Below are 27,052 nucleotides of genomic sequence, written 5' to 3' on the forward strand. Positions count from 1 at the left end.
ACATACAGAAACATCGCTGCACAACAATCCCAGGAAGCAGGTTGTCGGCTTCATGGTCGAAACCGACGCACCTCATTGTCATAAACGAGCCGCTAATGGGGAATCCAGTTTACAACAGCAAAAAAGAACACCCACATATGCAGCGAAGATGGCTGTGGTGAATCCAGAACAATGATGATGGACAGTCACGTTTTGCAGAGAAAAATATAAATCATATAAAATGCGCCTATATATATGTCGTCACAGTTTTCAACTTTCTCATTGCAGGTAATGAAGAGCCTCCTGACATCATTCAGGCAAGCCAAGTTTCCAGCACAGACACCAAAATAATGAAATGAGACCCTAAAATAATGAAAATGTCCACGCAGCCAACACGCCTAGCCTACAGCTAAAATCCCATTGAAGTTGAACCGATGGACCTGACTTTGCTGCTGAGTGAGATATCATCAAGCTTGCAGTTTTGGCTGCCCCAGCAACACCGTCAAATCAGCTCTCAGATGTAGCACGCCGTTGATGAAGAGGTTGTCGTTGGCAATGAACGTCGACCATGGAATGCCAAATAGATCACTGCATCCATGTGTCTCATCAGCGATGGAGATCTTACCCTCCAACTTGCGCACAAACTGCCCTGACGATCTTTTCCTTGCAGCAAACTCGTAATCTACCTCGAAACATGACGATCCCTTCATATTTTTGGCGACCCCTAACCAGAGGCCAAAGCTGCACAACTTACTCTGCTCATCCATTTCACAGGTTGCCATCAGATAAAAGCCCCATCCTAGAAGCCGGAATGGGTGCGGGCATATACGCCCAGACGGGAAGAGTTTAGAGCACTCCTCGCGTGTTAGATCCAAGTAAACTATAATCTGTGGGCAGGGTTGATCAAACGCAATCAATTTCACAGGTTTGTACTCGTACGCTCGCTCAGCAAATCGCGAACAGGTTGTTACCTCTGCTGCAAGAGCACCTTCCATCTGCTTTGGGTAAGCCTTGGGTAGAAGTGCCTCAGCAATACGATGAGTTACTTGCTCGCGATCTATATCATTATCAGTGCTTGCTAATATCTCCTGAAGTGTCACACACGTCATATGACTGAAGCGTACCAGAGGAAGTAAGCGAGAACTCAAGATCTTACGTCTTTCCTCCAATTCTACGTATCGTGCACGGGCCCAGTCAAGCATGAAGTAATATATGTCATCTTCAGTTTCCACTTGTACGTCAGTACTTGAAAATATGGCTTTTATCCCAGCAAGAGAAATGTTCATCAGCTCGCTTTTAAACCTGAAATGAGACCAACAATATCATGAGTACACTGAATACATGATTTTGTGACATCAATTTCTGCAGTTTTCTCAGAAAACGAAATAAAACATGGCTTCATCCAATGTGGACCACTAACTCATAAAAATCCTTGTATTTGTTCGCAAGGAATTCCTTGGCTGCATCTATGTTATGACCTGTCATATTAGGGGCTTAGCCCAGTGGGTTGTGGCCCAAGTTATCTTATCGTTATTAGGGGCTTAGCCCAATTATCTTATCGTTTGCTTAGGAGTCAAGTAAACCTCTTTATATAAGGAAAGAAGATGTATCAATCTAATCAAGCAAGAAGCAATTATTATTTGCTCGGCTTTCCTTAGGGAGCCGGGAGACCTAACCCTAGCCGCCTCTTGCGCCGCCGCCGCCTCTTCTCCACCACGCAAGGACGGCGCCAGCCGCCGGCCGCCGCACCCTCGTCCTCGTCCTCCTCCATCTTTCCCCTACAATCTCCGCCCTAGAACCAGCAAAACCATAACTCCTAACACCTTGGTATCAGGTAGCTTGGGTCCGATCATGTCTGCGCCACCATCCACCCCGCTGCTGCCCACCTTGCCGTTGTCCACCACCGCCGTCCTCTCCACGGCGCCGCTGGTGTTTCCCGCCGCCGTGGTCGACAACTCCACCGTGCCGCTGGCGCTTCCCACCGCGCCGCTCGGCTCCTCCGCGGGGGCCTCCATCGGCCACTCGCCGCCCGTCACCGCGCCACCTGTCGCCGTCTACTCCCCGACAGAGATCACCGGGGTCCTTAATGACCTCGTCACCGCCGTCCAGGGCATCCGCCTCTACATGGCCGGGCCTTACGGGCAGCCGCCGCCCTTGCCGCCGGCCGCCGCGACTGGGCCAGCCGCCCTGCCTTGGTACGCGGCCACCACGGCGCCGATCGGGCCTCTACACCACCACTGGCCCAGTCAGCCGCCGCCCGCCGTCTCCCCCTACTAGCCGCAGTGGCCGGCCCCGGCGATCGCCGCGCCTCTGACGCCTCCCGAGTCCGGGTAGCTGCCGACCCCGCCGCCGCCCGCTGCCACGCCTCCATGGCCACAGTGGCCGGCCCCGCCCCTTGCTGCGTCGTCCACGCCACCCGAGTCCGTGCCGCCGCAGCTGCCGGCCCCGCCACCGCCTAGCGCGGGGCCCGGGTCATCCACGCAGGGAGGCGTACGGATCCAGCAAGTGCGCTTCCCGCCGTCGCCGTCCCCAATACCGGCCTGGCTGACCGGATCATCGCCGCCACCCGTCTACACGTTGGCTGGAGACCCGCCGGCACCCACTTTGCAGTTCGGTGATCCCTCCGGCTCGGGGGGGGGGGGGGGCACTCCACGGGCCGCAGCCATGCTGACCAGGCGCCCCAATCCTTGTTGCTTCGCACCTCCGAGTCAGTCGGCCACGGCGCTCCGACTCAGACACCGCCGCGGTTTGCCAAACTTGACTTCGCCAGTTATGACGGCACGGAGGACCCCCTTAACTGGCTCAACCAGTGCGAGCAGTTCTTTCGCGGGCAACGCACCCTTGCCTCGGAGCGTACCTGGCTCGCCTCTTACCACCTCCGCGGCACGGCACAGACCTGGTACTATGCCCTCGAGCAGGACGAGGGCAACATGCCCCCTTAGGAGCACTTCCGCGAGCTCTGCCTTCTTCGTTTTGGGACACTGATCCACGGGAGCCGCCTGGCAGAGCGAGGCCGCCTTCCCTTCACCTCCATGGTTCAGGACTTCGCCGACCGTTTTCAGGCCCTCGCATGCCATGTGTCGGGCGTGACGGTGCAGCAGCGGGCCGACCTCTTCGTCGGTGGACTTCCGGATCACATCCGCGTGGACGTGGAACTTCGGGGACCCCAGGATCTCCAGACGGCCATGTACTACGCCCGTGCGTTCGAGCGCCGCGCGGTGGCCATCTAGCAGGCATCACCGTTCCGGGCCGCTACCCGGGCCGGATGTTCCCACGCAGGGTCGGCCTGCTCAGGCTTCCGCGGCACCCCTCACCGCGACCGCGGTGCGCCCGTTCCGCCGACTCACCTCGGCCGAGCTACTCGAGCGTCGCCGCCAAGGGTTGTGCTTCAACTGCAACAAGCCCTACACGCCCGGCCACGTCTGCCCGCGACTCTTCTACCTGGAGGCTGCAGACTACATTGAGGAGGACGCCGTCCCTGCCGACCTGACTGCTCCAGCTATCACGAAGGTGTTTGACGCTGGTTGATCACCTCGAGGAGTTCGGCAAGTGCTTTCCCACCTTACAGCTCGAGGACGAGCTGTTTGTGCAGGCGGGGAGAAGTGTTATGACCATCATATTAGGGGCTTAGCCCAGTGGGTTGTGGCCCAAGTTATCTTGTCGTTCTTAGGGGCTTAGCCCCATTATCTTATCGTTTGCTTAGGAGTCAAGTAAACCTCTCTATATAAAGAGAGGAGATGTATCAATCTAATCAAGCAAGAAGCAATCATTATTTGCTCGGCTTCCCTTAGGGAGCCGGGAGACCTAACCCTAGCCGCCTCTTGCGCCACCGCCGCCTCTTCTCCACCACGCAAGGACGGCGCCCAGCCGCCGGCCGCCGCGCCCTCGTCCTCGTCCTCCTCCATCTTTCCCCTACAATCTCCTCCCTAGAACCGGCAGAACCCTAGCTCCTAACAATCTATGAAAGGCCGAACTTCATTGACCACTGAAACGGAACAAGGATGGTCTATGTAGATCAGTGCAGATTCTGTGGTCATAGGCAAGCTTATGAGCAGCTGACTACAATGCCTCATGCAAGAAAGAACCTCGAACTTATCTGCAGCCATCAAGATGTCGAGCAGACGAGTGGGCTCAGCTATAGTCAACTTTCCACTGTACATATAGCTTAAGAGCTCCATAAAAGCATTTTCCTTTGTTTCAAGTAGAATGAGAACATAATGCATAAGGATTACAGAAATAGTTAGCCGAAGTAAACAGAAAAAGGACACACTTATGTATCTTAAATGATTATTTAAGTTGATAATTGACTTTCAATATCGAGAAAGCTCCATGGGAGACTGACTTTTTCTTCATCATAGAAGACACAAAGAAGTGGCAAAAACTATCTATGAAGCATAGACATAAGTTGGCGAAAGTCTCGTACCCTTCTAGGGTTTCTCTCTCTCTGCGGCGACAGCCAAGGAGATTTCTCCCTCCCTTCGATTCCGATCAGACCACGTCTAATCGGGTTCCCGGGGGAGTAGTACGGAAGAACAGAAGGCGATCACAACCCCTGGGAGGGTTTCGAGCGGATGAGGTCCGAACGATGGAGAAGGGTACTTCACCTAGGGTTAGTGGCGGCGGGGAAGAGATGGAAGGAAAAGAGGTGATGGAGGAGACGGGATCGGTGGCGGGGGAAGGTAGATCGCAGCATGAGGAGTCACTAGATGAGAAGCTGAAATACCTGAACCTAAGGGAAGACGAGGAGGAAGATGTGATCTTGGAGGAGGACCTGGAGGAGCCGGAGAAGGATGCTGAATTCATGGCGATATCTAGGGTTCATACTGCAAGAAAATTTAGCCATGGGGCCTTCTATGGAACAATGAGATCTGCATGGAATCTTGCACAAGAGGTGGAATTCAGAGCTATAGAGGATAATTTGTTCTCTGTGCAAATCGCATGTCTAGCGGATTGGGAGAGGGTTATGCATGATGGGCCTTGGATTTTCCGCAACTGTCCAGTGTTAATTGCTCCGTACGATGGGTGGTCGGAGCCAACTGAGGTGGATCTGAATACCTACCAGGCATGGGTGAGGGTGATGGGGTTGAAGGAAAAGATGAGAAGTGCGAATATAGCGCGACAGTTGGCAACGAAGGCGGTGGAATCAGAGTACGTGTTACTCTGGACGTGCGTAAACCCCTCACAAGGTGTGCTAGCCTAACCTTGAGATCGAAGAAAGTTTACTTTGACTTTGAGTATGAGAAGATGCCGTTGTTCTGTGGGGTTTGTGGATTTGTGGGTCACGTGACCAAAGAACATGGGAACGGGGTACACAACGAAACTGCAATTATCTATCCTTTAACCTTGATTGCGGCAGATTTTAGAAGAGATGAGCAAGGATGGCAGAATGGGTACAATGGTAGAGGAGGAAGGGCAGGAAGAACTGAAGAGGGAGGAAAAGGGGGTGCTGCTGCGGTAAGGAGGGAGTCTGGTGATCTTAGCAGCTCGGCTAGCAGCCCTTCTAAACCTGCTGGCACCTCGTCGCAAACTTCAAGTGCCCAGAAGAGGCGGCTCGAGTTCACGGAGAAAGGGAAGAATGACCAACTGCTCCTGACGCAAGGAAGGGGAGAGGATGAATCAAAGATGGGGGACGGAGCAGGACACCAAAGAGGAGGGTGGGAAGAGAAGGACAACACCTCACAGGAGTCAAAGAGTCACAAAGCAGAAGAAACAACATCAATGGACTTGGCAACATTGGCGGCCTCCCGGGTGGAGGACCGCCAGGCCCAATGATTCTCCTAGGGTGGAACTGCCACGGGATGCGTCAGTCTCGGGCAGTTAGAGCACTTCTGGAGGTCCAGAGGTGCTACAAACCGGATGTGCTCTTTCTGTCAAAAGCACATCTGTCTGACGCAGGGGCAGAGTGGCTGATGAGGAGGCTAGGGTTCCAGGAGAGGCTGGTTGACCCGAGTGATGGAAGGGCGGGGGGTTTGCTGATGATGTGGAAATCTGGAGTGACTGTGACAAAAAATGATGTTACAGCCAACTTCATTGACGTAACGGTGGATGATGGAAGTGGCGGTGTACTGGATTTTATGGAGAGCCGGCAAAGGAGAATAAACATAAATCATGGGAATATCTTCGTGCACAGCAGGAGAGGATGGATGAGCCATGGATAGTTTTTGGCGATTTCAACGAAATCTTATTCTCTCATGAAAAGGAAGGAGGGGCACCCAGAGAGATGCAAGCATTAAGGGATGTCCTGTCAGAGTGCGAGTTGGCAGATTTGGGTGCAACGGGAGACTCATATACATGGAGTAGAGGGAGGATAAAGGAAAGGTTGGATAGAGTTGTCTGTAACTCACGGTGGAATTTGCTCTTTCCTAATGTTGGTGTCGTGAATGGTGAAATGACAAAATCTGATCATCGTCCCTTGGTGATAGATACTGAGCTCTATAAAGAAACGAACCGGCCCCTACGGCCGGTGAAGAGATTTGAGGGGAGGTGGTCAAAGGAGGAGACGGTGGAGGAGGTGGTTCGCACGGCCTGGCAGCAAGCATCATTGCTAGGTCTAGGGCCGTTCAAACAAAAGGTGGACTCGGTTCATGAGGAGCTGCATAAATGGGATAGAGAGACCCTCAAAAGACCTCAAATGCGAATGGCGAAAATGAAAAAGGAGTTGGAAGAACTGAGAAGAGGGCCGGCTACTGATGTAGCACTTGATAGACAGGAGATACTGCTGGTGATTGAAAATCTATTAGAGCAGGAAGAAATTGCATGGGTCCAGAGAGGAAGAGCTAACTGGCTGAAGCATGGTGATCTGAATACTTATTTCTTCCATATGTATGCTTCGGCAAGGAAGAAGAGGAACATGATTAAGGGATTGCAAGATGTGAATGGAGTGATGCAGGAAGGACAACAGGAGATAGCTGAGATAATTAAAACCTACTTCACTAACTTGTTTTCTTCCCAGGTTGAGCTCCCTAATGAAGAGGTTTTTCGGGATGTGACGCCGAGAGTTACAACTCAAATGAACGAGGCCTTACTGGCGCCCTTCACGGAGGAGGATGTACGCAAGGCTGTGTTCAGTATAGGTGATTTTAAGGCACCAGGACCAGATGGACTTCATGCGGCTTTTTATAAGAGGTTCTGGAACATGTTAAAGGATGATCTAGTGGGAGAAGTTCTGGGGGCAATTAACACACGCACTATCCCAGAAGGGTGGAATAGTACTACTATAGTGCTGATCCCAAAGGTTGAGAACCCCACAAGTGTCTCACAGTTTAGGCCGATTAGCCTGTGTAACGTGGTCTACAAAATCATCTCCAAAATGCTTGCTTCTCGGCTTAAAGTGATACTTCCGGAGATCATTGGTCCCACGCAGAGCGCTTTCGTTCCGGGAAGATTGATCACGGACAACATACTCATTGCGTACGAGTGTGTGAACACTATAAAGAGGAAGAAAGGCAAGTCTGGCTTATGTGCGGTGAAACTCGATATGCATAAGGCATATGACCGAGTAGAATGGTGTTTTCTTAAGAGGATGATGCAAAGGCTTGGGTTTGCGGAACAGTGGACATAATTGATCATGGAGTGTGTATCATCCGTGTCATATAATGTCAGATACAACTCTGAGAGCACTGATGTTTTTGCGCCAACACGTGGGCTGCGACAAGGGGACCCCTTGTCCCCCTACCTGTTTCTAATCTGTGCGGAGGCGCTATCTAGCATGTTGCAGGCGGAAGAGAACAATGGCACATTGATAGGGGTCAAGGTGTGTAGGGAGGCACCGCAGATTTCTCATCTGCTCTTCGTTGACGACTCCTTAATTCTTATGAGAGCAGATGGCCCAAATGCGGCGTGCCTCCAAAGGGTGTTGGACGATTACTGTACGAGCTCCGGACAGTTGGTCAGTGAGGCGAAATCTAGTATATACTTCAGTCCAAACACCCCGGTGGAGAAAGTTGTGATATGTCAACAACTGAATATTAACACGGAAGCCCTTAACGATAAATATCTTGGGCTACCATCCATGGTGGGAACGGACAGGAGTGACTCTTTTGAGTATCTCATCGACAGAGTAAATCAGGTGATGATAGGGTGGAAGGAGAAGCTGCTTTCCACAGGGGGGAAAGAAACGCTAATTAAGGCTGTTGCCCATGCCATGCCGGTGTTCGCGATGTCTGTATTCAAAATTCCGAAGAAAATTTGCAAAGGAATAACGAATGCTATATCGAAATACTGGTGGGGAGATGACGACAACCATAAGCGTACCCATTGGGCAGCATGGTGGAAAGTGTGTATACCGAAAGAAAGGGGAGGTTTGGGATTCAGGGATCTACACAGTTTTAACTTAGCTCTCCTTGCTAAACAAGTTTGGAGGCTGCTTGAGAACCCTGATTCTCTTTGTGCTCAGGTTTTGAGAGCCAAATATTATCCGGATGGAAAGCTACTGGATGCCAAGGTGAAAAGTGGAAGCTCGTATACATGGCAGAGTATATGTGCCGGTATCAATACATTCAGGAGAGGGGATATATGGCGCATAGGTGATGGATCACAAGTGAACATTTGGGCTGATTCGTGGATACAATTGAGTGCCGATGGCCGTGTCACTACACCACGAGGAGGGACCCTTCTGTCTAAGGTTTCGGAGTTGATTGATCATGTCACTGGTTTATGGGATGAACAGTTGATAAACGATGTATTTTGGCCGGTTGATGAGCATAGGATTCTTGCCATACCGCTGGCACCACATGGGATGATGGAAGATTTTGTGGCCTGGCGGTTTACAAGGAACTTTGCCTTCTCGGTCCGATCAGCTTATCATGTGGAGTGGCAACATCAATTTGCACGCTGGTATGAACGAACAGAGGGGCAGCCGTCCCAGCGTTATCCGGTGTGGAAGAAGCTCTGGTCTTCGCCCGCCCCAGCTAAGATTAAGATCTATGCTTGGAAGGTCTTACATGGATTCATACCATGTTACGAGGTATTGGCAAAACGCCATATTGATACGTCAGACAGCTGTCCCATGTGTGTGGGTGGATGCGAAGATATTATGCACGCTCTCTTCACTTGCCCTAGGGCAGCCGAAGTCTCAGATGTCTGAATCTTTACGGGTTCGTGGAGGAGGCGTGTGATACAGACAGGGCGGGCTCGCAGCGTTGGACTATATTTTATGTGCTCCTACACGCCAGACGTTGATCCAAGATATCCCAGCTCAGTTTCTAATCCTTGTGGGTATCTGGTACATATGGTGGGAGCGTAGACAACATGTCCACGGGGAGGAAGTGCAGACTCCGGTCCGAGCCGCGTTGTCAATCGCAGCGATGGCAGCAAATTACCTCAAGGCTACGAAGAAGAACGTGGTAGTAAGATCCTTTGGATGGAGGAAACCGCAAGAGAATTTTGTCAAGTTAAATGTAGATGCTGCTTTTCATGCAGATGACCTCCAGGGAGCTGTAGGAGCTGTGCTAGGGGACTGCAGAGGTGGTTTCATTGCAGCTTCAAATGAGAGGCTGGAGCATGTTGCTGATGTAGGGACGGCGGAAGCACACACACTACGGCATGGCATCTTGTTAGCGCAGCGGATGGGGATCACCAAGCTCATTGTGGAGTCCGACTGCCTTGAGGTGATTGACATCATGAACAATGGTGGTTTTATGGCATCGGGCGCAGCTACGATCTATTCGGATTGTTTGGTCCTTATCATAGGTTATACTTCGGTGTCTTTTGTTCACTGCCCTAGAGAGACAAACTCTGTCGCTCATGTTTTAGCTAAGCAAGCGGTGTCGGATCCACCTTCCGTGTGGATTGAGGAGCCGCCGGCCTTCATTGTAAAGGGCCTAGTGGATGATGTAACTCTGTTTTGATCCAATAAAAGTTTCCTGAAGTTTTAAAAAAACTATCTATGAAGCATAATCCTTCGTTTACCATAAATATTCATGTTTTTCTTTCAAAATTATAGAAAACAGTAACACAGTCACTACAGCAAACTAGAATAAATTATAAGAGGAAGAATGTTACACTTTAGCTATCACCTTACCTGAATCAGTAATCCTAATTGTTGGATTCGTCTGATCAGATTCTTTCATGCCATTTGAGAAAAACTAAGAAGGATGAAGCTTATTAGAAACTTCCACTGACTAGAACAAATGCAGTTCACAACAAGGTTATCGAAATTACCTTTAGAAAGAAAGGACTTCTTGAAGCAAGAATCGCTGAATTGATATGCATGTTTTTTTCTCGTAAAAGTGGTCTGCCCACCATCATCGATGAAGAGTCAACACTCTGTTCTTTCTCACCTGCAAAGTATTAGATAAAAGAAATAAAAAACACATTGGGTAATATATTCTACTGTCAAAAAACTCAGAACACTGTATTTTTCTGTAGGTGTAGATTCATGTAATCAATATTCAGAAATAGGATAAAATGGTCATCCAACAATCTGACCATGCTTGTAGCTCTCATAGATGTAACTGACTAACTGCTATCTAGTGAGCAGTTCATACTGCACATGCATCTAGTAGCACAAGCAAGTTCAAGTAGCTAAAATAGAAACAAGGTGTTAAATAAGAACTTGTGGTTATCTCTGTATTTTCTGCAAGCACCAGCCTGTAACCAATAATTAGCGTGTATTGAGACAACAGGCAACCAAAGGCTCCCTTTGATTAGCAGATTGTGCAAAAACTATACCTGCATCCGCATGAAGTTTTTTGTTTTTACCACGCAAGCTAATGATAACCAATGTTTCAACACTAAGAAAAGCGGAGATGGAAAAAAAATGCAGACTAATGTTGACCTGGAATTGAAGGATTGAAGGTTATGAAGCAGTTTCTTCTTCACTTCAGATACAGCTAGCTGTTACATCAAGAGCAGACTTGATAACAATATGGTATTCCATACCTATTTGTTCTGTTGCTATATTAAGAATAAAAATTGGCAGATCTATTGTCGTAAGTACTGACTAGTGAACACACAATAATTTCCCTTTTGAATTATCTGACATGTCCATGCCCCATGGTAACTCAGTCAAAACAAGTTTAATTCGAGATCTCTAAATTTTCCCACAGACAAATAATTTTGAAAAAACTAACTATAGGAAATTAATGCCTTCTCCAGATGCTTTGTGACAAACTGTACCGAGAACTGTAATGTGAAGACTGAAGGTTTAAAATCGACAGAGAACAACAGGTTAGTAGAATTCTCAGGTTCAGCTGGCAAGCACCTTTCAAGTTTTCCGAGCTGAACAGTGGTTACAGTGGTGCCCCTTTGTTGTCCAGTGGCCAATCTCAATTAGAACTGGATTGATTTTCAATTTTCATTCAATTTTGGGGGTAATCCAGCCGTGGACTTACATTATTTGAACATAAAAAAATGTTAACATCAGCTACATCCATAATAGTTGTATTCGAGAAAATAAAACATCCATGATAGTTACAACATTTTAATAATCTGTTAATAGCAGCTACATACGCACCTTCCTCTTCGCGGCGGCGCTCCTGGTCGGCGGCGGATCCTCCGCCAGATCCCGGCGCGGGGCTGACGGTGCCGATCTCTATCCGCAGCACCCTGTCGGAGAAGGTGGCCGAATCGAACGCGAAGTCGAAGCTGGGCACCACGCCGCCGCGCGACAAGTCCAGCTCCATCGCCGATGCCACCCCCGCCCCCGCCGCCATCGCTGATGCTGATTCTTTGCCGGCGTCCATGCCCTCCGCCGCGTGCGGGAGAGAGAGGGACGAAACGCGGGGCGGCGGCCGGCCGTAACCTAGCCGCCGAAGCTTCTCCGAGAAGACGAGAAAGCGAGGCCAGCGGGTATCAGACTTTGCAAACAGGACCCTCGGAAGTCGGAAATGCTAAATTACATTTACGGGCGCGCTCTCTGGTTTGAAATGCAAAACACCATGTCTACTTTCAACTTACAAATCACATTTGAGTATTTGTTAACGAATAAATCAAGTTTTTTAGCCTCAAAAACTAGAGTTGTTTTCCTCTCCAAGATATAGCTTGCTTAATTTTCATTTTTCTAGAATTATTTAGTTTTATTTTCTACTCCTGCAAAAGGAACATAGACAAGTACACACACCGAAAACATATCTAGTATTTGTGTTTGATGGCTTTTGGAGAAGATCTAGTGTTGCCAATAACATACGGCCCAACTCCCGACACTTCTTTCTCATGAAAGATGGAGGCGATAGCCCTTCAACCTTTAATAGGTCAGCGAGCTTGTGGGTTCCCCTCTCCTTTATCTGGCTCTGACGATGGGAGGAGGGGAACCTTGTTTCTTGCGTCGGGCATGTAGAGAGCGGGTAGGACTAGGTATTTTGGTGGTGCCGCTACCGAGGTGGGGGCGGCACTCCATCAAATAATGTCTATTGCAACTACCTCCTCATATTCGAGGGAGGGGGAGTGCGCGGCCATCTCTCGCTGAGTCGAGGGGCTAGCAGCTAGAATTTCTCATTCCGGCCTCTAGGAGGCGGCAGTAACGTCACCTTGATCCCCCCCCCCCTCTAACTTTATCCTTAATATAGCCGTCGCTGATGCTGATTCTTTGTCGGCGTCCATGCCCTCCGCCACGTGCGGGAGAAAGAGGGACACAACGCGGGGTGGCAGCCGGCCATAACCTAGCCGCCGAAGCTTCTCCGAGAAGACGAGAAAGTGAAGCCAGCGGTATCAGACTTTGCAAACAGAACCCTCGGAAGCAGGAAATGCTAAATTGCATTTACGGACGCGCTCTTTGGTTTGAAATGCAAAACACCATGTCTACGTTCAACTTACAAATCACATTTGAGTAAGTATTTGTTAACGAATAAATAGAGTTTTTTTCCCTCAAAAAATAGAGTTGTTTTCCTCTCGAAGATATAGCTTGCTTAATTTTCATTTTTCTAGGAATTATTCAGTTTTTTTTCTGCTCCTGCAAAAGGAACATAGACAAGTACACACCGAAAACATATCTAGTATTTGTGTTTTATGGCTTTTGGAGAAGATCTAGTGTTGCGAATAGCATATGGCCCAACTCCCGACACTTCTCTGTCTCATGAAGATGGAGGCGATAGTCCTTCGACCTTCAAAGGTCGGCGAGCTTGTGGGTTCCTCTCTCCTTTATCTGGCTCTGACGATGGGAGGAGGGGAACCTTGTTTATTGCGTCGGGCATGTAGAGAGTGGGTAGGACTAGGTATTTTGGTGGTGCTGCTACCGTGGTGGGGGTGGCACTCCATCAAATAATGTCTACTGCAACTACCTCCTCATATTCGAGGGAGGGGGAGTGGGCGGCCATCTCTCGCTGAGTCGAGGGGCTAGCAGCTAGAATTTCTCATTCCGGCCTCTAGGAGGCAGCAGTAACGTCGCCTTGATCCCCCCCCCCCTCTAACTTTGTCGTTAATGTAGCCGTCGCTGATGCTGATTCTTTGCCGGCGTCCATGCCCTCCGCCGCGTGCAGGAGAGAGAGGGACGCAACGCGGGGTGGCGGCCGGCCATAACCTAGCCGCCGAAGCTTCTCCGAGAAGACGAGAAAGTGAAGCCAGCAGTATCAGACTTTGCAAACAGGACCCTCGGAAGCAGGAAATGCTAAATTACATTTACGGACGCGCTCTTTGGTTTGAAATGCAAAACACCATGTCTACGTTCAACTTACAAATCACATTTGAGTAAGTATTTGTTAACGAATAAATAGAGTTTTTTTCCCTCAAAAAATAGAGTTGTTTTCCTCTCGAAGATATAGCTTGCTTAATTTTCATTTTCTAGGAATTATTCAGTTTTTTTTCTGCTCCTGCAAAAGGAACATAGACAAGTACACACCGAAAACATATCTAGTATTTGTGTTTTATGGCTTTTGGAGAAGATCTAGTGTTGCGAATAACATATGGCCCAACTCCCGACACTTCTCTGTCTCATGAAGATGGAGGCGATAGTCCTTCGACCTTCAAAGGTCGGCGAGCTTGTGGGTTCCTCTCTCCTTTATCTGGCTCTGCCGATGGGAGGAGGGGAACCTTGTTTATTGCGTCGGCCATGTAGAGAGCGGGTAGGACTAGGTATTTTGGTGGTGCTGCTACCGTGGTGGGGGTGGCACTCCATCAAATAATGTCTACTGCAACTACCTCCTCGTATTAGAGGGAGGGGGAGTGGGCGGCCATCTCTCGCTGAGTCAAGGGGCTAGCAGCTAGAATTTCTCATTCCGGCCTCTAGGAGGCGGCAGTAACGTTGCCTTGATCCCCCCCCCCCTCCCCTCTAACTTTGTCGTTAATGTAGCCGTCGCTGATGCTGATTCTTTGCCGGCGTCCATGCCCTCCGCCGCGTGCGGGAGAGAGAGGGACGCAACGCGGGGCGGCGGCCGGCCATAACCTAGCCACCGAAGCTTCTCCGAGAAAATGAGAAAGCGAAGCCAGCGGTATCAGACTTTGCAAACAGGACCCTCGGAAGTAGGAAATGCTAAATTACATTTACGTGCGCGCTCTCTGGTTTGAAATGCAGAACACTATGTCTACGTTCAACTTACAAATCACATTTGAGTAAGTATTTGTTAACGAATAAACAGAGTTTTTTTCCTCAAAAGATAGATTTGTTTTCCTCTCGAAGTTATAGCTTGCTTAATTTTCATTTTTCTAGGAATTATTCAGTTTTATTTTCTACTCCTGCAGAAGGAACATAGACAAGTACACACACTGAAAACATATCTAGTATTTTTGTTTTATGGCTTTTGGAGAAGATCTAGTGTTGCCAATAACATATGGCTCAACTCCCGACACTTCTGTCTCATAAAGATGGAGGTGATAGCCCTTCAACCTTTAAAAGGTCGGCGAGCTTGTGGGTTCCCCTCAACTTTATCTGGCTTTGACGATGGGAGGAGGGGAACCTTGTTTCTTGAGTCGGGCATGTAGAGAGCGGGCAGGACTAGGTATTTTGGTGGTGCCGCTACTGTGTTGGGGGTGGCACTCCATCAAATAATGTCTACTGCAACTACCTCCTCATATTCGAGGGAGGGGGGAGTGGGGGGCCATCTCTCGTTGAGTTGAGGGCCTAGCTGCCAGAATTTCTCGTTTCGGCCTCTAGGAGGCGACGGTAACGTCGCCTTGAATTTTTTTTCCCCTCTGACTTTGTCCTTAATGTAGTTGTGAGTGCTCCAACACCATTGGGAAGCTCGGGAGGAGCTGTATAGAGGTGGCCAGCTAATGTCGTCCATGGTGAAAATGCTGACATTTGTTGGAAGATAGATGATCTAGGATATGACTTATGTGGAAGGCTAAAGGATCTTGTGGTCTCCTTCATCTGTTGGAAGTTAGATGATCTAGGATTTTGCAGCCAATGCTGACAAAGCAAAAGAACTGTGATCATGTTGCGATGTATTGATGATATGTACCATCTTCCCCCTTCAACACATGTTTTGGCGACGTCGAAGGAGTGAAGCTCATAGATCTCTAGGGACAAGTGTCTTGCTTCCTGAGCATTTTCTAGTGTTGTGTCCCGTGTCAAGGAGATCATTTGATGTAGTTCGTTACTTTCGTCTATAGTTTGTCAAACTTTGTAAACACCATGGAGGACTTTTTAGTAACAAAAGAAGACATTGTAAACACTGTACTTTTCCTGTTGTGTTCATCTTAGATAGGCGCGTATGCTCGATCCATGAGATTATCATCACACTGGATGTAAAAGAGATAGAAAGCAACTGCCTCAGAAGAGTAAGGAAATCATTCGAAGACGAAAGCATCACCCTACGGCCGAACCATGGCACCGCCCGTTGCAGGCTTGAAAGAGGGCGGCAAGAGTCTTCAACTCTAGCTAGGTGTTTTTTCTTTTCACTTTTTGGGGAGATTGAACAAAGGCGACAAAACACCGAAGATCACTAGCTGACGGAGTAACTGAAGAACAATTATCGCAAATCATTTCGATATCTTGACGAGGGAAGGGCTCCGAGACATTCATCCGAGGATATCTTTGAGAAACTCTCAGTAATGTTCCTCTTTTGCAAAATTTTAGCTGAAAATATTTGGATCCAAGGATCAGGTGAATCCTAACTCTATCGGAAAAAAAAGTCAACCCCGACTTGATACAAGTGGTCGGGTAACCTTGAGGTCCCAGACCTTTTTTGGTAAAAGTCCAGATAATGGAACACAACATGTTCAGACACCCAGTAATGCCCCCAACTTTGGGGGGCGACATGGAGTAATAAGGAATCATCCTACCATATGGCATGAAACAAGACGGTATTTGCTTAACAAAAACTTGACGACTACAATTAATCTTGAAGAAAAGTAAAGTGAGATCAAAGGGTCTACCACCCCGATTAATCTTGAAGAAATGTAAATTTCATTCTAAGAAGCCATGAGCCTCGGTCCATTCCTTGCATCCTTCACCTTCAGGCGCCAAAGTGTTTCCAGCAGAGACAAAAATAACGAAATTAAACTCAGGTTACGCACAGCCAGAATCCCAATGAAGCGACTGATGACGAACAGACGACTTAATAATAACTCTGTCGAGTGAGTGAGAAATCATATCAAGCGTGAAACTCCGTCTGCTGGACCGCCGCCAAATCAGCTCTCAGATGCAGCACACCGTCGATGAAGAGGTTGTCATCGGCAATGAACGCCGACCATGGAACGCCAAAAAGATCATCACATTTTTTCAACCAAGCACTGGTGAAGGTGTGCTTACAACTGTACTTGCTCACAAATTTTCCGGACGATCTTGTCCTTGCAGCAAACTCAATATCCACTGTCAAATCTGTGGAACCGAATCCAATTAACTGGAGACCAAAGGTGGACAACTTACTCTGCTCATTCATTGTACAGACTGGGCTGAGATAAATGCTCCCCTTCCACCCTGCAAGCCGGAAGTCATGTGAACATGCATGTCCAGAAGGGAAGAGTCGGGAGCAGTCCTCGCGTGTTAGATCCAGGTAAGCGATAACCTGTGGGCAGGGTCGATCAAAAGTAACCAATTTCACAGGTTTGTACTTGTACTCTCGCTCAGTAAATTGCCAACAGGTTGTTGCGTCTGCTGCAAGAGCACCTTCCATCTGTTTTGGGTAAGCTTTTTGTAGAAGTACCTCGGCAATACGTTTAGTTACTTTCTCATGGTCTATATCATCATCGCTGCATGCTAGGATCTCCTGAAGTTTTGTACATGTCATATGACTGAAGCGTACCAGTGGCAGTAAACGAGAACTCAAGATCTCGCGTCTTTCCTCCAATTCTGGGTATCGTTCACGGGCCCATGTGAGCATAAAGGCATATATGCAATCTTCCCGTATTACTTGTAGGTCAGTACTTGACAAGATGGCTTCAATCCCAGCAAGAGGGAAGTTCATCAGTTCATGCTGGAACCTGAAAAGAGTTAAATCATGCAATTAGTACACCAAATAGATGATCTGCTACATCAATGTCTACATTTTTCTTAGAAAATGAAATAAAGCATGGCTCTATCAAATTGGGATCACCAACTTAGCAAAATCATTGTATTTGTTGGCAAGGAATTCCTTGGCTGCGCAGATCACACCCTCGACCTCAGCCAATAATGAAGTCGAGCAAGGGTGGTCTAGGTAAAGCAGTGCAGATTCTGTGGTCATAGGCAAGCTTGTGAGCAGCTGACTGCAATGCCCCACGCAAGAGAGAACCTCAAATTTGTCTGCAGCCATCAAGATGTCGAGCAATAGACTGGGCTCCGTTGTTGTCAACTTTCCACTGTACATATATCTTAAAAGCTCCATAAAGGCATTTTCCTCTGCGTTCCAAGTAAATAAAAAAATACATAAACATCAAGGAAAGAGCTAATAAAGAATTAAACAAAAAAAAGACAGCCTTTTGTATCCTACTCCCTCCGATAAAAAATAAGTGTCGTGGTTGAACTAAAACCACGACACCTATTTTGGATCGGAGTGAGTAAATGATTATAAGTTGAATGTTGACTTTCAGTACTAAGAAAAGTTTCATGGGAGACTAACCTTTTTCTTTATCACAGAAAATATAAGTATTAGAAATTAAGAAACATATTACCTCCGTCCCAAATTATTTCTCTTACATTTGTCTAGATACGGATGTACCTAACACTAAAACACGTCTAGATACATCCGTATCTATACAAATCTAAGACAACTAATTCGGGATGAAAGTAGTAGTATTTTGTTTACTCCAAATATTCATAAAGATATAGGAACTATAAAAACTAGTATAACACAACCACAATAAAATTAGAATAAATTGTAAGATGCAAAATTTACCCTTTAGTATCACATTACCTGAATCAGCAATCCTAATTATTGGGTGCGTCTGATCAGATTCTTTCATGCCATTTGAGAAAAGCTGAGAAGCATGAAACTTATTAGAAACTTCAACTGGCTAGAAAAAATGTAGTTCACAGCAGGTTATCAGAACTACCTTTAGAAAGAAAGGACTTCTTGAAGCAAGAAGTCCTTTAGAAAGAAAGGACTTAATTGTTGGGTGCGTCTGATCAGATTCTTTCATGCCATTTGAGAAAAGCTGAGAAGCATGAAACTTATTAGAAACTTCAACTGGCTAGAAAAAATGTAGTTCACAGAAGGTTATCAGAGCTACCTTCAGAAAGAAAGGACTTCTTGAAGCAAGAATTGCTGAATTGATATGAATGGTCTTTTCTCGTAAAACTGGTCTACCCACCATCATCGAGGAAGAGTCACCACCTGCAAAATACCAAAGATCAAAAAATAAAAATAAAGAACAAATTGGAAAAGTAAAATGTACAGAAATAGAAAGACCGAACATATATTCTTCTATTGAAATACTAGCAACACTATGTTCTTCTATGTGTGATTTTTTTTTGTGATCAATCTTCAGATAAAAGAAAAAAAATGGTTAAACAATGTGCAAAAATCAAAAACCATTTAGCTGCATCCAGCAATCATAGCATACAATACAAGGTGTCGAGGATATCCTCACTCTCTCGAAACAGGCTTCCACCCTGCTTTATAGAGAAAGTCACACGACTGAACAATACAAGGTGTCGAGGATATCCTCATACAAGCTGATCAAGAGAAAGATGACGACAAAACAAGCCGGACACCGCAAACAAGAACCCAGGGGTGCACTACTAGGCGCCGCCGAGAAGAAGTGCATCAGAGGCCGGACCACCAAGGGTCACAACCAATGCCGATATCAAACCACGAACACGTACCACTTGGATGAAACTACCGGACTTCGCTGCAAAAACTCCAGCATGCTGCCGCTAGAGAGGACCCTCTACTGTCTCACTCCAGACCAAGTAGTGTCGACCCTGCCGGACAAGCAACCAAGACCTCAAGTTTGAAACACATTGTCACGTGCAAATGAAACGGGGCAAACGAGACCGCCAACCACTATAATCAAGGTTGGTCCAAGTAGCACTCCAATTCCACCCGAACAGGCCGCCACGATCGGGGATCACCCAAACTCACCGACGACGCCCCTAAGAGGGACAAGACGCACAACGCTTCTGCCGTTGCATCCACCAGATATGGACAAGGGTTTTCACCCAGAGGGACGCCACACTTGCAAGCATCGTCATCATCGGTGCGAAGGAACGGAGCTTTTGCTCGGCACCCCCCACACACCTCGCTGAAGGGACCCAAGCTACCATGCCCCCCCCCCCCCCCGCCCCCGTGGACCGACCATGACAAACATGGAATCGACAACAACAACTATGCCAGGATCGGCCGCCACCACGCACCCACCAATCACATGACGAAGAAGCGTCCCCAACACCGCGGCAACACTGCTCGTCGGAGAGCCAAATGCGCAGCCCGCCACTCAGGGTTGCCACCCCGACATCCACGACCTCAAGCCCCCACCCCACACCAAACCTGCAACCATCAACCACCAGAGGAAAGGGTGGGACGGGAGCTCCTTCCCCACCCCTTGAAAACCCCCAAACTTGCGAGCATCTACGAACCCGGCTAGATTTGGACGAAGGTGAGCCCAACACAATGGCCACTTGTAGCAACAACCTTCGAGCCCCGCTATATGCTGTGGTTCGGGCACCAGCCGACCCCACTGACTCCTACCCTGGCCCAACTCAGCAAGAATGTGCAATTCGTTGGTGGCTCCCACCATCGAGCTATGGGGACACGTCCGTAACACTCCTGGCGATATCCCTCGCACCCCAAGGAGACATCCACCTGACGCGAGGGAAGTTGTCGAGACACCCGACAACGGCCCAGGCGGGTCTGGCTAGGGTTAGGGTTTGAGCACCCCTTGCAGGTCCCGCAGGAGGCGGGGAGAGAGGAGGAAGGAGAAGCCACAACACCGCATGCCGCCGGGGTCTTTGCCCGACAGCGTCGAGGGGCCCAAAGGCGGCGGCAAGGGAGCGCCGTCCATGCCGACCTAGGGGATGAAGCATGGGCCAAAGGAGGTGCTTATGCCTTGTACAATGCTGTGTTCTTAGAGGATGTGCTTAGAATAATAAATCAGTTTTTCCTTAAGCACCGGTGCTTATTTGTATAGGGTATGCTAAATTAGGGACCCCCCCTATAGAAATAAGCATTGACGCTTAAGAAAAACTCAGTTTATTTTACTGAGCACCTTGCATTGTACAAGGCCTTATAGCTCACTGAGTACAGTAATAATGGATGTAACATGCTAATTGCCATCTAATGAATTAGTGTAGTCCATACTGCTATATCCAGTAGCACAAACAAGTTCAAGTAGCCAAAACAGAAACAAGGTGTTAACTAAGTTCAAGTGGTTATCTTTGCATTGTTGGAAAACACCGATCTGCAACCAGTATTTTTGCATGTATGGAGGCAGCCGTATGAAGTTTTTAGCAACAGGCTAATGACAACCCTTGTTTCAAACAAGAAAAAAAAGAATGCAGACTAATGTTCAACTAAAATGAAGGTCATGGAACAGTTTCTTCTTCGGTCCAAATACATATGTTACCTCAAAAAAGAGAAAAAAAGAGAATGCAGACTAATGTTGAACTAAAATGAAGAGCACACTTGCTAATAATATGTTATTCCTATTTGTTCTGTTGCTACATTAAGAAATATAAGAGTTGGAAGATTTATTGCAGTGACTGCACATTTTTCCTTTTTTAATGATCTGACATGTCAATGCCTCAATGTAATCTCACTCAAAACAAGCTTATTCCAAGATCTCCGAATTTTTCCCACAAATAAATAATTGTTAAAAGCGTACCTAGGCAATTCCTTTGGAAAGGGCTTTGTGACAAACTTGACCAAGAAATATGACATGAAGATTAGAAGTTTGAAATGCACAAAGGACAACAAATATTCCTTCAGGTACTGGTAGCACCTTTCCAAAAATTCTAAGCTGAGTAGTTGCGCCCCTTTGTTGTCCAGTGGTCAATCTCAATTACAAGTGATTGAAGTTTATTTAAATTTTTGGGGGCTAATCCGGCGACGGACTGATATTATTTGAACACCACTGCTACATCCAAAATAGCTGATGTATTCTAATCTGTTAATAACAGCTACATCAGGCACTGTACACTACTCACCTTTCTCCTTGCCGCGGCGCGCCTGGTCGGTAGTGGATCCTCCGCCGACGTGTCCACCGGAACCCAGCACGTGGTCACCGGCGACGATCTCTATACGCAGATTCCGGTCGGAGAAGTTGACCGAATCAAACGCGAAGTCAAAGCTGGGCAGCACGCCGCCTTGCGAGTAGTCCAGCTCCATCTCCGCTGCCGCCCCCGCCGCCGTCGCTGAATCTTCAACGGCGCCCATGCCCTCCGCCACGTGTGGGAGAGAGGGACGAAACGCGGGGCGGCGGCGGCGGGCGTAACCTAGCCGCCGAAGCTTCTTCGGGAAGGCGAGGTCAGCGGTACCAGACTTTCCAAATAGGACCCTCGGAAGTAGGAAGTGCAAAATTACGGGCACGCGGGTTTGTAATGCAAAAGACCACATGGACCTAATAAAAATCACAATGCACTCCTTCTGGGATGCTTCAAAGCCTGATTGTTTGTTAACGAATAAAGTTTTTTTGGATTTTGTTGCTTAATGAAGTTGTTTTCCTCTCGAAGAGACAACTTGATTAATTTTTGTTTCTATTTTAAATATGCAACTTTCACCTTCCACGGCTATCAACCCAACTTTGCTGAGCAGATATCATCAAGTCTGTAATCCCTTCTGCGCCACCTTCAAGTCAGCTCTCAGATGCAGCACACCATCGATGAAGAGATTATCATTGGCAATGAATGTCGACCATGGAACCTCAGAAAGGTCACCACATCCCAGCATCCAATCATCACCTGTATGCTTGTCCTCGAACCTGAGCACGAATTTCCCTGACGATCTTGCCCTTGCAGCTAACTCAAAGTCTACTGTCAAACATGTTGGGCCCTTTGGCATCTCAATTGTTTCTATGAAGAGGCCAAAGCTGTATCCATTTGACAATTTGTTATGAGAAAGAAATCTTTGTCCAGCAAGATGGAACAAGTGTGCCAAATGTTTCCGGTTGGGAAGAGTCGGGAGCATTCCTCATGTGTTAGATCCAAGTAAACGATGACCTGTGGGCAGGGCTAGTAAAATTCAACCACTTTGATTGGTTTAAGCCTGTAAGCTCGCTGTGGAACTTGCCAACGGGTTGTTGTGTCTGCCTCAATAGTGCCTTGCTCATGTGCTGGGTAAGCTTTGTGCAGGAGTAAATCAGTAATAAGCTTCTTTGTTTGCTCACTGTGCACAGCATCATCACTGCATGTCAGGATTTCGTGGAGTTTGCTCCAAGTCATATGACTGAAGCGTACCAGCGGAAGTAAATGAGAGCTCCATAGCTTATGCCTTTCTGGGTATTGCATGCACGCCCACTCAAGCAAGAAGCTATATACGGTATCTTCAATCATGGCTTCAATCCCAGCAAGAGGCATGTCCATCAATTCATCAGAGAACCTGGAACGAAACAAATCATTCCATCAGTAGACACTTCATGCATTATTTTGTGACAAAAATGTCTACACTTTTTTTTCTTTTTGAGGAAGATGTCTAATGATTTCTTGGAAAATAAAAAAGGTAGCTCCGTCAGATAGTGATCACTCACTTGGCCAAAACCTTGTATTTGCCGGCGAGGAATTCCTTGGCTGCATCTGTCAGATGCCGAATTTCAGCAGCCACTGAACTGGAGCATGGGTAATCTAGGTAGAGCAATGCCAACTCTCTGGTCATAGGCAAGTTTTTGAGTAACTGGTTACAATGCCACATGCAGGCAAGAACCTCCAGTTTATCAGCGGCCATCAAGATGTCGATCAGAAGATTGTGCTCAGTTGTTGATAGCTTTGCAGTGTACATAAATCTCAAAATCTCCATCATGACAGTTTCCTCCGTTCCTAGTAGAATGAAATAATGAGGCATAAGGGTTTATGATAACAGTTCAATAAGAAAGAACTAAATGGAAGATTCTTTGTGCGTAAATTACAACAGTAGACCTCCTTTATTCAGGAAAGCTATCCATGCAGAAGATTAATCGTGGACAAAATACCCATTTGGTAGTTAAAGACGACGGTGAAAACTGAGAAGAGACTTAACCATTTCATTACGAAAAAGAAAAAGGAAGGGCTGACAGAAACTCGGAGACAGAATCCCTGTAATACCACAAATATTCGATGTTTTATATTAAAAAAAATAGTGGGTACAGACTACAGAATAATAACGGTGTCACCATAGAAAACTGGGATAAAAAGGAAAGGATGTTACCTGTTTACCCGAATCAGCAATTCAGAGTGTTAGATGCCTCTGATCAGACTCTTTCATGCCATTTGTGAAAAGCTACGGAGAATAAAGCATATTAGGGAACATGAAAACTGACCAAAGAAGAAATGAATCTCAAAAGGTTATGAAAATTACCTTAAGAAAGAATGGACTATTTGCAGCGAAAACCACCAAATTGATGTAACTGGTCTTCACTCGTAAAACTGGCGCGGACAAAATGGTCCAAGAAGAGTCAATACTTTTTCTATGTGTTCATCACAGAAAGAATACAAAGATCAGAGAGATATTAAGGGCAAACTGAGGGAAATGGAGTAATAGGCATAAACTAAACCAGTAGAGAGATTCTTCTGTTGAGATAATAGGAACACTCTGTTCTTCTATGTGTGCATATTCGTTGACTCAACCATCAGAAATTTGGTAAATTGATTAATAAAACATCATGAATATTCAAATTCATTTAGCTGCATCAAGATATCTGAGCATGCTCGCTGCTTCCCGAGTAAAGTAATAGTAAATGTCATCCCAAGGATCCTATTAATATACCGTATAATGGTGTCCAAGTACAAAAGAACAGACAATCAAAGTGTAATATTGTTATATAGTTAGTCAGTATTTTATACCACGCAAACGTCTATTGGCAGAATCAAGTTCAAGCAACAAACAGGAACACAGGTTTAACTAAGAGTTGGTGGATATCTTGCCATCATTGGCATGTAACTAGTATGTTGCACGTGTGGAGAAACACGCAACCTGCAAGGGTTACCCAGTTGATCATCAGACTGTATCAGTAATAACAGCTATACCTGTACATCACAGGCGTTAATACTACATTAAACTAAACGATGATTAAGCAGGCTAATATCTAGTAACATTAAATGTTTCAATAAATGAGACAGACTACTGCTTGACTTTAAATGATGAACAGGGAACAAGGTTGTGAAGAGATCTAGAGTAGGAACCCGTCCCTCCATGCTTTCTCTCCAAATATATATGGCGTTTCACAGTTGCTCGTAAAATCAAAGTTTTTACAAAATAAGGAATATAAATCAACTTTCTCAACCTTCCAAATATGCACCCATTAAATGAATAACAGATTGACAAGAACACGTCCTTCCTTTTTGTTTCGTCGGTATAACTTTTCTCAGGAAAATTACTTTTATGAATAATCTGGCATGCTAATGTAACCTTACACAAACCGAATGCCAAGAGCACATAAATATTTTCTCTAAAATCTAATAAGTGATATATTTCCAGAAAACAAACGCTTATGTTAACCAATCCTCAAAAGGGGGCAGCACTATCAATTTGAATGGTTCAATATTGTTTCAACATCATAACTGCTCCACCTAAATATGTGACTCTCAATTTGCCGTATTCTAGTTGGATATATTTATTGATTGCTTCATCTGAACAGATTGGATATTAATCCAGACTAGAAGACTCCATAGTCAGTCAATTCTTAAATTCACACAACAACAGGTGAGGTGAAGTGAAGAAATAGTAAAATCGCAAATAGGGAACAAGGTTGTGAAGAGCTATAGAGTAGAACCCACCCCTCCACACATTCTCTTCAAATATATTACCTCCGTCCCAAAATTCTTGTCTTATATTTGTCTAAATGCGGATGCATCTAGTTACGTTTTAGTGTTAGATACATCTAAGACAAGAATTTTGGGACGGAGGGAGTATATGGCGTATCAAAGTTGCTCATAGAATCAATTTTTTTCACAAAATGAGGGATATAAATTAACTCCCTCATCCTTCCAAATATACATCCATTAAGTGAGTAACATATTTGAAAATAAAGCATTCTTCCTGTTTGTTTCGTCGATACAACTTTTGTTAGGGAAAATAATTTTATAAATAATCTTACACAAACCAAATCCCAAGAACTATAAATTTCCTAGCACATAAAGATTTTCTCTAAAATGTAATTAAGCGGTATAATTCCAGAAAACAAACGCTTTGTGACAGACTTGACTAGGAATCACCCTGAGGGTTACAAGGTAACCAATCCACAAAAAGGACAGCACTGTCAAATTTGATATTGTTTGAACTTTGAACATCATTGCTGCTCCACCTGAATATGAGACTAAGAATTTGTTGTGTTCTAGTTGGATGTATGGAGGATTTACAATTTGTTGATGGCCCCATGTGAAAAGATTTGGTATTAATCCAGACTGTAGGAAACATCCTAATCGTTAAACCTTAATGAAGGGTAAGCTCCGTGAAGTGAAGGAACGGCAAGAATAGCAAATAGCCACAGCTTAAACACGGATCCATATCCGAATCGCGCTAAACAGCAGAGAATGAATCCGTCTAATTCCAAGGGCGTGGGAGGAGTGAGGCACTGTACTGTACGGACCTGCTTCCTCCTTGTGGAGGCGGAGCTCCTCGCGGTGGAACGCCAAGTCGGGGAGGGATCTCTATCCGCAGCTACCTGTCGGAGAAGTTGGGCGAATTAAACGCGAACTCGAAGCTGGGCGAGAAGCCGGGGTCCATCTCCGCCTCCGCGGTGTCCGTCAGCCCTAGCCGGATTCTTCGAGAAGGCGAGGCGAGGTTCAATTTTGAGGGGAGAGGAATGGGTCTTGAGTTTCTGTTTTCTGGGGACTTCGGTCTTTGCTAAACGAGTTAATTGCAAAAAACCACCACATTTAAGGCATCGATTACAGAAAACCATCCAGTCCTTTATCATGTGCAAAATTCACCGCGTTTCTGGTAAACCTTTTGTAGAAAACACTGATCGGGTGTTTTGGCCCGTTTGATCACTTTAGGGCATGTACAATGGTGCTATCTTAGGAGTGCCACGTAGGATAAATAATGAGATGGAGGAGAGATAACTTATAAGAGAAGGCTTGTCTTCTCTTATTTAAGATAAGACAAGAGATGATTTCTTAGCACAATATGTCTCACCACATTTTTAAGAATTGCTAGTTATTGAAGATAAGACTAAGAGATGACCCATTGTAGACATTTTTTTTGTCATCTCTAAATTACATGCAAAACTTAAGATAAAACTATCTTATCAACTATTGTACATGCCCTTATAACAAGTAGAGCCAGACTGTAAGGAGATGACTGGGCAAACAAAATTACAAACACCCCCCTAAATCTGAGAATAAAAAGCAATCAACCCCCTGGTCCCAGCAGGCAACCGCACCCACCCGACCACGCCATGCCGGCCCCACCGGCTCCCGTCGCCGCCGCCGACCAGGCTGACATGGAGACGAGGAGGAGATGGATAGGAGTGAGACGGCGAGCGCGGCGTGCGAGTCGCGGTGGCCGACGGTGACCGCGAGCAGGTCGGCGCATCCCCGGCACAGCACCATGGCCTCCTGCTCGGCACACCCATGACACGGCGCCACGGCCATTCCCGGCGAGGGTGGAGCGAGGAGGAGATGGACAGGAGTGAGCTGGTGAGCGCGACGTGC

The 27,052-nt window shown here is 46.7% G+C and overlaps 2 protein-coding genes across 3 annotated transcripts; both read right to left on the reverse strand.

Moving 5' to 3' along the window:
• Positions 1–201: 201 nt before the first annotated feature.
• On the reverse strand, positions 202–11,791 carry LOC123087800 (BTB/POZ domain-containing protein At2g46260-like). Its single transcript, XM_044509911.1, has 8 exons — positions 11,435–11,791; positions 10,141–10,259; positions 9,996–10,064; positions 3,942–4,169; positions 1,400–1,449; positions 1,104–1,281; positions 951–1,067; positions 202–866 (listed from the first exon to the last, which is right to left on the reverse strand). The coding sequence occupies exons 1-8, from the start codon at positions 11,661–11,663 to the stop codon at positions 447–449; spliced, it is 1,410 nt and encodes a 469-aa protein (XP_044365846.1). The 5' UTR covers positions 11,664–11,791; the 3' UTR covers positions 202–446.
• A 4,410-nt stretch (positions 11,792–16,201) lies between these two features.
• LOC123087801 (BTB/POZ domain-containing protein At2g46260) lies at positions 16,202–26,192 on the reverse strand. Of its 2 annotated transcripts, XM_044509913.1 has the most exons (9): positions 25,987–26,192; positions 23,757–23,865; positions 23,607–23,678; positions 22,954–23,239; positions 21,416–22,805; positions 18,502–18,569; positions 18,186–18,249; positions 17,392–17,671; positions 16,202–17,274 (listed from the first exon to the last, which is right to left on the reverse strand). In XM_044509913.1, exons 5-9 carry the CDS (start codon positions 21,822–21,824, stop codon positions 16,446–16,448), a joined length of 1,650 nt encoding a protein of 549 aa, XP_044365848.1. In that variant the 5' UTR covers positions 21,825–22,805; positions 22,954–23,239; positions 23,607–23,678; positions 23,757–23,865; positions 25,987–26,192; the 3' UTR covers positions 16,202–16,445. The 2 variants fall into 2 exon arrangements, with proteins under 2 accessions (XP_044365848.1, XP_044365847.1); XM_044509912.1 differs by lacking the exons at positions 21,416–22,805; positions 22,954–23,239; positions 23,607–23,678; positions 23,757–23,865; positions 25,987–26,192 and adding an exon at positions 18,325–18,426 and having other exon boundaries at positions 18,502–18,601.
• Between the last annotated feature and the right edge of the window lie 860 nt (positions 26,193–27,052).

This window comes from Triticum aestivum, chromosome 4A (genome assembly GCF_018294505.1).
Source record: "Triticum aestivum cultivar Chinese Spring chromosome 4A, IWGSC CS RefSeq v2.1, whole genome shotgun sequence".
In the NCBI taxonomy this organism is placed as follows: domain Eukaryota; kingdom Viridiplantae; phylum Streptophyta; class Magnoliopsida; order Poales; family Poaceae; genus Triticum; species Triticum aestivum.

What these genes read in the sequence shown, in the direction of transcription:
- LOC123087800 (XM_044509911.1), bottom strand. Translation starts at nt 11,663, where the DNA reads ATGGACGCCGGCAAAGAATCAGCATCAGCGATGGCGGCGGGGGCGGGG. An exon ending in GAAGTCCTTTCTTTCTAAAG is followed by an intron (nt 10,065 to 10,140) that starts GTAATTTCGATA and finishes CATCCTTCTTAG; the next exon opens with TTTTTCTCAAATGGCATGAA. An exon ending in AAGGTGCTCTTGCAGCAGAG is followed by an intron (nt 867 to 950) that starts GTAACAACCTGT and finishes CCCTGCCCACAG; the next exon opens with ATTATAGTTTACTTGGATCT.
- LOC123087801 (XM_044509913.1), bottom strand. Translation starts at nt 21,824, where the DNA reads ATGTGGTCTTTTGCATTACAAACCCGCGTGCCCGTAATTTTGCACTTC. An exon ending in GCGCCGCGGCAAGGAGAAAG is followed by an intron (nt 18,570 to 21,415) that starts GTGAGTAGTGTA and finishes TGGGTAGACCAG; the next exon opens with TTTTACGAGAAAAGACCATT. An exon ending in GAAGTCCTTTCTTTCTGAAG is followed by an intron (nt 18,250 to 18,501) that starts GTAGCTCTGATA and finishes CATGCTTCTCAG; the next exon opens with CTTTTCTCAAATGGCATGAA.